The following is a 12,531-nucleotide window of genomic DNA, read 5'->3' as shown; positions in this document are numbered from 1 at the left end:
TCCATAATATAAATATTACTATTCATTTTTATGACATTTCTGATAAACAAAAGTGACATTTTTCACTTGCTAGTTGATATTCATAATTCTTGCTTAAATATAAATTTGTTATAAATTTATTATTTAATAACTAGGCCTAAATAAAGCAAATAAAGTCATATTCTAGAAAATCAAATATTTTTTAATTGACAGCAAACTGAATAGCTGAAATTTGAATCTAAAACTTGATCACTGAATTCAAAAACTTTATTGTTAAAATATTAGATTAAAATAGATAATATTGATTTCTCTTGATTGTTTATTTCCATAATCCCCATTGTTCAACTTCTCAATAACAACAAAAGAATAACAACAACAATTACAGAATTGCATTATAAATATCTTATAAAGTTAGTAATACTTTTCCTTGAAAATAAACTATAAAAATAATGTTTCTATGCATTTATAGCTAGAACTATTTTAAGATGATCAATACAAAACCTTTCTCACTTATTTCTAGCCATTTATACACGAGTACTAATGCTTTCGGCCTTCTTAATAGGCCTTCTTCAGGTACACTGTGGTCTGTTAGAGTGTCAGTTGGTAGAAGTTGAAACATTGGCAGTGTTTAAACTTCTACCAACCGACACTCTAACAGACCACAGTGTACCTGAAGAAGGCCGAAAGCATTAGTACTCGTGTAAAAACGGCTAGAAATAAGTGAGGAAGGTTTCGTATTGATCATCTAAAAATAACGTTACCATCTACTAAAAAGTTATGAAAAAGAATACATGTTATTACAAATTATTTTTTCAAAATTGTAACTAAAAAGATTCAAATTTATTCTTTTTAAAAAAAAACATAAGCTATTAATTTTTAAAAGTTTTATCATCATCACAATATAAAATAAATACACATTAAGCATAGTTACTGCATGACAATTTATTTAATCATACATACTGAAATTAAACTTACTTTCTGCAATGGTAAGACTAGAAATGCACCACCACCAGCTGCTTCAATTATAATTGCCATGAACTTTGGATTCAGGGCACAAAAATTGGAATCCCATGAGTTTTTAGTTATTCTGATATTGTCATAACATTGTTCACGTTTCAAAGGTTGGCCAAATACATGGCGAAATTTACTATTTCTTACAATTCGAAATGACATCTGTAAAAAAAATAATAATTCATAATGTATATGAAAAAAGATGAATTCTAGATTAAAGAATTTTACAATTGAATAATTAATTCATTCCTATTTCCATTTCAATATAAAAAAAAAACTTTTCAAATGAAATATGCATTTAATTTTAAATTTCACCATTTAATAACAATAATTATATATTTTGAATGCAGTTAAGAATAAATTAAATAAAATCTTTATATAATAATTTATTCTTTTTAGGGTTAAGCTAATTAATATAAAATAATATAATATATATTCTTAATAATCTTCTATTATCCTTACATAACTATTTAAAAAGTTTAGTTAGTTTTATAAAACATGCAATATCTTTACATTATTGTGTATTGACCCAGTTATGATAAGCTAAGCGAAGTTTATCTGATTCTGTTGCGCAAAAAAGAGAAGTTGTGAGAAACCAATCAATATATTCATTAATCTTAGAAAGGATTCTGCATATATATTTATCAACTTTAATAAGAAGATAGAGGATGTGTTATGCCTACTTAACAGCTTGTGGTGTCAACGGTCATCAACTTACCCTCCCGGTAAAGTGAATATGAACTTGTGCTGTACGAGTGTCATTGAATATTTAATGTTGACTGATGAGGGGCTATACGCCCAAAACGTGTAAAAGTACCCGTATAAACTGAATAAAGAGGAAAAACGCCAAGTGTTTTAATAACAACACAGTCTTGTGTTCAATAGTTAATCTTTACATTACTTAAAAAACTAAAGATTGGCTTATTAAGGATTTAAATATTCAGTTTCATATATTCCTCATGATGTTCTGATCCTATGACTGGATAGTTATAACACCTGTCCAATATGTAAAAAGTAATACAAATTGATGATCAGACAATCCAAATATTTGTCCAGATATAAAAATGGCTTAAATTCAATTTTTCCTTTAGTTATTAAACTTACTGTTAAAATCATAATTACAAAAACATTTTATTAACAGATATCATTTTAAATTAGGATTTAATTTTTTATATCACTATTTAAAAAACAAACACCATCAGATATCAAAACTTTTGAATAATAATTTCATATAAAAAAATTTCTAGTGCTATATATTTACAGAGGGTATTCCATAGTCATTAAAACATTTGAACGAGAATTGGGCTTTGCTTTCACTGGTCTATCCATAGAAGGAGAAGGGAGGCTATCTTCTATGGCTTTCCTGTGCTAAGCCCTTTTCCAGGAAAAAAAACAGTGTAAAACTAGCACATTTTCATCTTTTTGAAAAACCTTTAAAAGAGTTTAAAATGACATAAATGAGAACAATTCTAAGCAATTAATAATCACTGATATATCATTAGCTCTTTTCTTAAAACAATTGGTAATATAATAATAGTTTATACTGTAACAGAAATTACATGATAAAGACGAATGACTACAAGTAAACAAGAATTTATAAGACAGCCTCTGTAAAGTATGATTGTCATTATCAATATAATAAGTTTGTTATTTTTCTTCCTGCATTTTGCATTCTTATAAAACAAGAAATGTATGTGCAGAAGTAAAAAAACTTTTTTAGATTTTGCAGATCTCTAGAAAAATAAAGAAAGCTNCTTAGAAACTCAATTATCTCAGTTCTTCAATGTCCTTGAATGAGGTCCTTGATCTTCATCCACCTCTCATTCCTTTTAATTTTACCTTCAAAAATAGCTTTTTTACATTTTTATGCCTTGTCTCTAAAGGTTTTAGTTTTTATCATCTTTCCTTCATGGCTAGCATAAAATCACTTCAGTAATCATAGTTTTATTCCAGTAATATCTTAAAAATGATGAACTTTTCGAACAGCTTGAATGGAACAGATTCAAGTGGAACACACAACTGACCTGAAGTACGACAGTCAAACTGTTCGAAAATGTTTGTCATTTTTAAGATTAATATTACTGGAATAAAACTAAGATTACTAAGGAGATTTATAATTAATAAAATTGTTATCAATTTCAAATACATCAACATTTATAAATAAAGTTTATTTGAACAAATACAGAATTATCATGTGGGAGGAGAATTGCATCATTGGTTGACAAAATACAGTACCAATGAAAGATATAAATGATTGGTATTGTAATCAAACAATGTGAGAGAGATGAACAGAATGACAAAATAATTTGTCAATTACAATTTGAATTTAACAGTTTTTCCATCCTTCATACATGAAATTTAATAAAGTTCAGAGATTTAGATATGAATACATATATTAATATTTTCTAATGTATGTTTACCTAAATATTACAATATAAGCAATAGAATATCTGGAGTATCTGGATTAGTCCTTCTAAATACATTATTCAAATAAACAATAATTAAGATAAAATTGTGAATATTAATAAAACTGAAAACTGGATTATACAAACATACATATGAGCAGTTCTCATAATTCAACAGTATAACTGTTAATCATCTAAAAATATTTAGTTAAAAAGATAATTTAACAGTATTTTCCAAGCTTTTGAATTATTAAATAATTTCAGCTTGGAACATTGAGCAGTTTTTTTATGCAATAAAATATAATTTTGCCAACTGCATATATAATACTCTAGGTTTGCAAAATCTGGATTATATGTACAGTTGGCAAAACTATTTTATAGCAAATTCAGCCAATTAAAGTTAACTGTAATTTACATTTAATGCCTCATACAAATATTTTTTAAAAAAATCTAAAAAAAGTGTAATTAAACATTTTAATATTATGAATTAATTTAAAAATTTTATTAATATAAATAAAATATATTGTCAGATTGAGTAACTGCTTAGTTTTTCTAGTATGTTAAGCTTAATTAAATTAAATTATTTTTAGGATAAAAATATTTGCTTCAGTTTTCAGTTCATTATTAAATGTTAATTTTTTAGAGGTAAAAAAGTATTTTTAAAAGTAAGTACTGTAATTCAATAAATTTTATGAAGTAATCATCTTGAAAACTTTTCACCTAATGAACCAAGTGAAAATAACTTGATAATTTTAAAATCAGTAACTTAAAGTTATATAATTTCAATCAATAATTTGAAGTAATTTGTTAAAAATATGATAAAATTATTCAGCATTCTAAACTTTTCTATCAATTTAATCAGTTTAAAACATTGGAATACTTAATTCTATTAAAATATATATTCTTTGATTATTATAATAAAGCAATTTAAATCATCATTAATTCAATTCCACAATCAAAACACAACATATTTGAAATAGTTTTAATAAATTATAATTTCAATTCATATTTAAATATTCACTTTTAATGATAAATAACCTTAAATTATACATAATTATATTACCATCTATATTCTATTATTATATATACAAAATAAATGCCACTAATTTCATTAAAAATTGGTAGCATTTATTAAAAATTTTGAAATTTACCTTACTTTGAATTAAATTTTCATTAATTCATTAGGGATCAAACTCAATTTAAAAGTAAATTTGATTAAAATATTTCAGGACATTTTATAAATACTTTCAGATTAAAATTTATCTTGGAAATATTAAATCAAATACTGTATGATTTAATTCATTAATTGTAAAATTTACAGATAACAAGCATTGATTCAAATATTTTTAAGTTTTATGATATGATTAATGAATTTTATTTTTAGCTGAAAATTAAATCTAGTAATTATTGAAAGTCTTTAATAAGAAATGTCAGAGACATGAATTTTATATAACCTTATCAATCAATCTGGCAATTTTAAATTATGCTGACACGTAATATTTATTTTGATTATCCATCAAAGCATAGACATTTATCAAACTGGTGTTTTATTCATATTAACTAAAAATCTACTTTTCACAAACATTAAAAAATTTTTGTTTTAAAAGCTTTCACAGATTTTTTTTAAGAGTTGCAAATGAAAAAAATATTTACTTATTTCTTAAATTTATGCATCACTAACTGCAGTGTGTAATCATCAGTGTGTAGAAATATTCAAAAACAACACTACTGTAAAATATTTTCTATTTTAAAAACAGTTTATAGCATAATTCAAAACACTTTCAAATTGCTGACAAACTATTTCATTCTTCAAATGTTCCATGTTTTCTTTATAGTGGAATCAATTAAATTTCAAGAAAATCACATTAATATATGTATAAATAGTAAAATTTATAATATAATATAGGCCAACATTTTGTCTACTTAATATCTTAATAATAATGCTGAATTTTTTAAGTTTCTTCAATATAATTCTGAAAGTAAAATATCCTTCAAAACTTAATTTTGTAGTAGTACATTATTACATGTAATAATTATTATACAATCATTTCAATTATTTTTCATAAAATGTATTGTGTATTCAATTCAGAATGAAATTTAAAATATTAACATTTCTTAATATTAAATATATATGAAATTTTATTAAATGTTTAAATTGCATAAGTGACTGTAATTTAAAAAACTAAATTTGAATGAAATTTATGATAAATTTTATAATTTTTAAATTGCATAGAACTTTCATAGTTGCAAATATTTTTTTAATATGTTTTAACAGAAACAAAGGAAGGAAGAATGCCAGGAAGGAACAGATATGATAGCATGATAAAACATCTTAACATTACAAAATATATAAACATCTACCTCCCCTACCTATTGTATAATTATTTCATATAAAGACTTCTTAAATGAATAATAATAAAACCATCTCTCTATTGAAAACTACCTTCTCTACCTCTCCTGGAAACATGCTGTTATGAATCTAAATAGTGCTCCACTACTTTTACAAATTCTTAGAAACTCAATTATCTCAGTTCTTCAATGTCCTTGAATGAGGTCCTTGATCTTCATCCACCTCTCATTCCTTTTAATTTTACCTTCAAAAATAGCTTTTTTACATTTTTATGCCTTGTCTCTAAAGGTTTTAGTTTTTATCATCTTTCCTTCTTTGCTTTCATAATAAATTTTAAAACGGATTTTAAAAAATCTATAATCTTTATTAACTTAATGCAGATAAGTCAGCTTTGTTATTCTCGAAATTATAAATTTGAAACTTTAACATGAAAATTCAATATTTCAACACTTTATAACAGTTAATTTTGAAAAATATAGCATATCATTTTAACATTTAATTGAACTAATACAAAATAATATATCAATGCTTTCTAATAGACATTGTTTTAGTGAACCATTTTGAATCAAATCACATCATCAGCATAATAATTTATCCATCAATCCATATATAATATCAACTGAAAATAATCATAATAATATAAGGCTAATTAACAATCTAAGTTAATGACAGCATAATAATAAACATCCATGTACAATAGTAGAATTCAATCCTCTAAAAAACTGTTCCCTCTAAATACTGTTCATTGTTTAGCACAAAACAGAAATCATTAAATTTTTTAAATATTTCTCAATTTATATTAATTACAACCAAAATGAAACGAAATATTCCTATAAAATAATGAAAATAAATTACCCTCAATAAATCTATTTGGTTAATGCATTTGGTTAAATCTTTCATAGATTTTTTTTTCTAATGCCACTGAAAAAAATCATATTTTTTTCATTTAGTTTCAGATTCTTTTTTGATGAATACATTTTCTGTGCAATGTAATTTACATTTTGAAGATTATTTTATATTAAATTTCTCTTATTCTCAAACACAATCATCCCAGATGACACATGGTAACTTTGTGCTACTAACAAGTTCCTTATAATCATCACACAGCAGATAAAAGTTGATTTTTCAAACAATACTTGAAAATGTAGAAAATAAAATATAGTTTTAGAAAAGCACGTTTGCCCTAAGGATGCTTTTGACACAACTCCAGAGAGAATTAATAGATACAGCTATTAAGAGTGACACTTATCAGTAGTAAACGGACGAAAATTTAGATCGCTAAATTCAGAAGTATGCGATATAAAAGTAGTTACATCTTTGCAGTCACTACTTAAATCAAAACGAATATAGGCACATTTTTCATTTATATATTTTTAGTTTATTCGCACTAAAAAGATATAACCACGTCTAACATTATCCAGTCGGCACTTTCATTAACTATAGCGAAAAAAAAAAAAGTTTTTTACGCAGTGCCAATATAGTTTATTTCGAAGATGATAACTTTCAGCATCCGACTTCATCCGAAAATCCTACAACGGTGATGTCATCGAACGGATCAACAACTTTTTACGACGAAAGTCGCGAATAATAATAATATTATAATAAATTCGTATTTTATATCATTATTTTTAATATAACATTAAAATATTATATTTTTTTAAATTAAAAAGAAATTTATATAATTAAAAAATTAATACATATTTTAATATTACATCTATTAGTTAAATATCCGGCTTGTGTTATATAAATTTTTATACGTACCTCTTATAGAGATATTAATTACCGAATACTTTCTACATAAAAGATCTACTCATGAGAAAACGGACTTGTAAAGCGGGAGTACGGGTTCGACGAGGTCGAAAGATACGAATTGAGCATGCGCAAGCGCGCGCCCGTTAAAGTTACTGGGAATCCACCCTTGACCATGTATGGAGTGTCTTTACACCATGTGCCTACGTTTCAATCACGGTAGACAGCGTGTTATATGCCAACTTAAAGATGAAAATACCGTTTATATTGCATTTGCAATCCAATGCATCATCTCTAAACTTTAACAAATGCCTACGCTCTTCATCACGTGTTGCGCAATCCTGTGCCAATTGTGACGCTTTTAGAATTTGCATCCGTCTAATTATAAAAGATGAATTGTGAATAAAAATTCATAAAAAAATGTAAATTTAACAATACTAAATAATTGTGTTGATGATTAGAATGATTTATAATATTTTTACACTGCAAAATCTAGTTAATTTTTAAAACTGCTTTTCTCTATTATCTTAGTTAGTCGAACAACCTAATTTAGAAATTTCTCTAAATTTGGATTGTTGGGAAAAATAACGTTTATCCGTTCAACAACCTTAATTACGTTTAAATTTAATGAGACAAATTCCCTTGATCTATTCTTATACTAACTTATACTTTTTCATGATTTAGTATGTTTAACTGGGAAAATGCCCAGGTGCCTAGAATGTTGATCCAAGATGAAAAATTACACTGAATGAATGTTTTGTTAGAAATTTTGCTAGTTTATTTCGATATAAGCTTAAAATCGTAAACTCTGTGCTTATATATTCTTCCTTTTTATCTATTTTACTTCCTATTTTTTTATTTCACATAGTAATGAATGGCTTTTACCATCAGATCAGAAAAGATATAATCCTAATTAATAAATAAAATAAAAAAATCAAATACTTATTCTAGTTAATCATTATATATTGCCTAAATCATACATAACAAGATCATATAAATTATTTTATAGAGAATAGATGTGTAGTATTAACCACTAACTGATTTATTACTTTATTAATTAATTTTTATTAATAGATTTCTTGTATATTGCTAATATATAAATCTACAGGTTTTTTTTATAAATTTTAATTCATAAATAAAATAAAAATAATTAAATGTATTAATAAAATAAAAAAAGTTACTTTAGAAAACAATATAAAACAGATTCAAACTTATATTTCAGTTATATTAATATACAGTATTTAATATTAAGTTTTAAACAAAGCTTTTATAACTCAAATTTAAATTTACGAGTTTTACAATTACGACGAAGAAAATTCTGCTTTTTGGTTTATTAATAGAACTTTCTATTGTGTAGACCTATGCCTATCTATAGGCGCACGTGTAAGCTACTTAAATTTTCGTAAAATTTGATTTTTAAAAATAAATATTTGAACTGACTCATAATATATATAAAACATCTTTTAAAGTTTCAAATGTGATTAATTCTAAATTCTTAATAACTCTTCTCTATCCAAAAAGAAAAAGAAAAAAAATTCTTGAGTCTATTTTCTTTCTGAGAGCTTGTTTACATTGTTTTATCGAATATTTTTGTATATTTTGATCGATTGGAAAAAAATGAAATGTCTAAAGTCGATCGATTTTTGTTCGTGTCATTTTGGAAATATTTCTCTCTTCAGAAATAAATTGCTTCTTGAACATTTTAGGTAATTTATCATCAACTTTAAATAAAGATTATACATAGAAATTCTAAGTCTATCCTACTATCATATATCTTTATTGTAAATTGATATAACTATCAAATTTTTCCATATTTTAACTTTTAATAATACGTATGTCTGGATAGATTTACAAATCTAAAATTCTTGTAGATGATATTCAAATACGTAGTGTAATTTTAACTATTAATTTCAAATTAAGTTATAATTAAATTTTAGAATAATTGTAAGATAATTTATTATTCTTTATATTGTTATATAAAATTAAGATTAATCTATCGAAAACAAAGTTGAATATAACTTATGTTCTACTCTGATCAATTAAAGTTTAATTTATTTTTTAACATTATTAAAAAATGCTAAAACTTTAAAATGTTTTCGTTTAGAGCAAGGCACCCCCTAAAGTGGTCGATAAGTAATTTTTGGAGTTGATTGAAAAGGGTTTATTAAAAATTATTAGTCCAATGGGCTATTTATATGATAGTTTAGGATGTAAATTTTCATACTTTACGTAGATCTTTTCTATAAAACGGTGTGGATTTACTTATTTTTAAACTGTATAAGAAAAAAGAAGGGGTCGATAAAAGTTCGAGGAATCTTTGAAGAGGTCGACAGTGAAAAAAGTTTGGGCATTCCTGATTTAGAGCGATAATATTATTTCGTGTTAGGCTATATAAAATATTAACATTAATATTAAGAAATAAAGTTAGTATTTTTCTAAAAATTAAATTATCAATGCGAATATAAAAATAACATTTTCTTTTAATTCTTTATAAGCAAAATTGTACAGTAGCATCGAAAATTGAATCCGCATGATTGAGAATTGAACTTGTATACATGTTCTGACTCAAAAAGCGTTCCGCTACCAGTATTTTTTCTATCAATGAAAAGATATACAGGTCATTATACATCAGCTTTGACGTCTAGCGTTAATTAATCAATCAATCAAATCAGCATTGAAATAATAAAATTTTTAATTTTTAATTAAAACTCTTTCTGCATCATGGGTACTAAGAAAGTCTTGTTTCATCTCATCGTGAGTTCAACCAGGTTCACATAGGAACAGCTGGGTACAGACTGTCTATGAAAAATATTCCCGTTTCCTGACTTGAATTTGAACCCAGGTCCCCCAAAATGACAGGCTCCTCTTCGCAGGTCGTAAAAATACGATTAATGATCGATGTGAAAATAGAGTAACTTAGTAATTTACCAACCAAATAATGTATCAGCATGATCTTGAGCTTGTTAGTTCGAGATCACAATTGTCGTATGAATCGCATTCAAAATTGATTTTTAATATTATTTGACTGTTTTAAAGGTATTTATTACTATTAATTTACCTACTATTGCTAATTTTTTNTTATATATATAATTTGTAAAAATTGATAAATATTTCATATTAAACAACTTAGTTTGTTTATTTTATTGATTTCAGAAATAAAATTAAAATTGAAAATCATTGAAACTTAATAAAACTGTGATACATTAATAACCTTTAAAATACATTGAAGACTCAATTAAAACTTTCACACAAATTAAATAAAACTTTCTAAAATTTTAGGTAAGAATTATAAAATACTTACTTGGATTTTCTAATCTATAATGTGACTCCGGTTCTGCATGTTTAGTGTACAAAATTTGACTTGAAACATGTTCTGTCAAAATCTATAACTTTTCTTTGCTAAAATATTAAATATTTATTGAAAAAATGCTATTTTCGCATGAAACAAAATATATTTGTTATTTCAGGTATTAGCCTATTTAGTTCGTTCGCGATATATTGTTTGTTACAATTTGATTTTTCTACCTTATAAATGTTTTCAAATAGAGTTAAACAATTTCTTATTGCAGGGATAAAACTCGAAAAATCGAGTTGGGAATATATGGGCCAATTGTACTTCTTCCAGAGATATTCTGAGAGAACGCTGTAGGTTGTAATTTGATTCCCGTAATGGCTTCATTTTATTACTTAACTAATCTTTAAGGAATGAAATGACTTTCTGGCAAAAATCTGTACTTTAAACTGAATGGTTATATGTGAAGACTCTTTTACTCTTTCTGTTTTTCTAAACTGCCCTTTTTTTAATCATGTCCACTGTAGGTTAGACCAGACCCACAATGGAGGCGGCCTGGTGGTAAAAGATAGTCTATATCAGGAACTGACCGCCAATAAAAACTTCTGGAGAGTTGCTCGCCCCGATTGGATTCTGGGTCCACTTGTCTATAGAGTGGTAGGCTGAACCTTAATCACCAATGTCAACTACCCGGCAATATATAGGACTAGAGTTGCCAACTTTATGAAGCTTGAATAAAAGAAAAAATATTTTTTCGTTTTACAGAACTATTGTGGCGCTATTCGTTAGACAATGCATCCGCCACATCTGTGCTCTGAGACAGCATAGCGGACATGTTTAGATTTTTATATTTTAGGTTCAGTTATGTTAACCTAAGTATTAAAGCTAAACTAGATAACCTATAATACAATTGCCTAATCCAGCGTTTCCCAACCTGTAGTTTATACCTAGGGAAACCGTGTGCGTTAAGAAATCGGTGATGGCTGCATATTTAATTTTAAATTGGCATTTTTTTTCAATTTATATTTAGATAATTCAAAATTTTCTACATTCAAGTTTTTAAAAGCTGCTAACTTTAATTTAATGTTTTTATATACAGTACTGTACTTTACTATATTTTATACATTTCTGAAGATCTTGATTCAGTTACAGTATTATAAAATTGTGTGAGGCTTCTCTAGATGGCTATGAGCACGTGAGCCATGCAAAGATGCCAAACACAGTTTTCTATCCATTTTTGAAGGTATTTAGTTTACCGGATGCTCGGGCAATTAATAAAATTGTAATAATTTTAACTATATGCAGTCAAATCGCAATTTCAACATAAAAACTGTCTAGATTCAATAGAAATTTAATAGATTGCGAAGTTGAATATTCTTGATTGAGTCTACTGGATGACTGCGTTGATAATAGCCGAAAAAAAAATCGAATTATAATATTATCTGAATTCTTTGATATTTTGCGGATAATAGGGATCGAGTATTGTTCCCCATCTATCTTATCGACCATTGTTCAGTCAACAAGGCTTTGAAAATTAATTATATATAAACAGGGGGATTCACTTTAATAAATCATTCAGATACACATGTATAATGACTCAATATTGAACGAGTTGATCACGACGAATGAATCATTTACAATTCACCGAAACGAATTGTTCATTTTGAATGATTCATTCATAAACAATGTCTCATTACTCTGTTCGTTCAGGTAACTCGATAACATAATAAAAAATATTATTTTAA

At 25.8% G+C, this 12,531-nt stretch overlaps 1 protein-coding gene across 3 annotated transcripts in view; it reads right to left on the bottom strand.

Annotated features, from left to right (window-relative positions):
* Positions 1-7,796, bottom strand: part of LOC111622323 (coronin-6-like) — a 72,726-nt gene extending 64,930 nt beyond the window's left edge. Inside the window, exons 1-3 of one of the 3 annotated variants that reach the window (XM_023364679.1) lie at positions 7,507-7,796; positions 2,252-2,421; positions 955-1,152 (exon numbers count right to left, since the gene is read on the bottom strand). In XM_023364679.1, coding sequence (XP_023220447.1) covers positions 955-1,152 — 198 coding nt within the window. In that variant the 5' untranslated portion in view covers positions 2,252-2,421; positions 7,507-7,796. Of the gene's footprint in view, positions 1-954; positions 1,153-2,251; positions 2,422-6,600; positions 7,286-7,506 lie in introns of those variants that run through there. The other 2 variants (XM_023364678.1, XM_023364677.1) reach the window with 2 other exon arrangements.
* Positions 7,797-12,531: the final 4,735 nt, after the last annotated feature.

Source organism: Centruroides sculpturatus, unplaced genomic scaffold (genome assembly GCF_000671375.1).
Source record: "Centruroides sculpturatus isolate CEXI.00-Female unplaced genomic scaffold, Cexi_2.0 scaffold276, whole genome shotgun sequence".
NCBI classification, from domain to species: domain Eukaryota; kingdom Metazoa; phylum Arthropoda; class Arachnida; order Scorpiones; family Buthidae; genus Centruroides; species Centruroides sculpturatus.
This window is presented reverse-complemented; position numbering and strand designations above follow the sequence as displayed.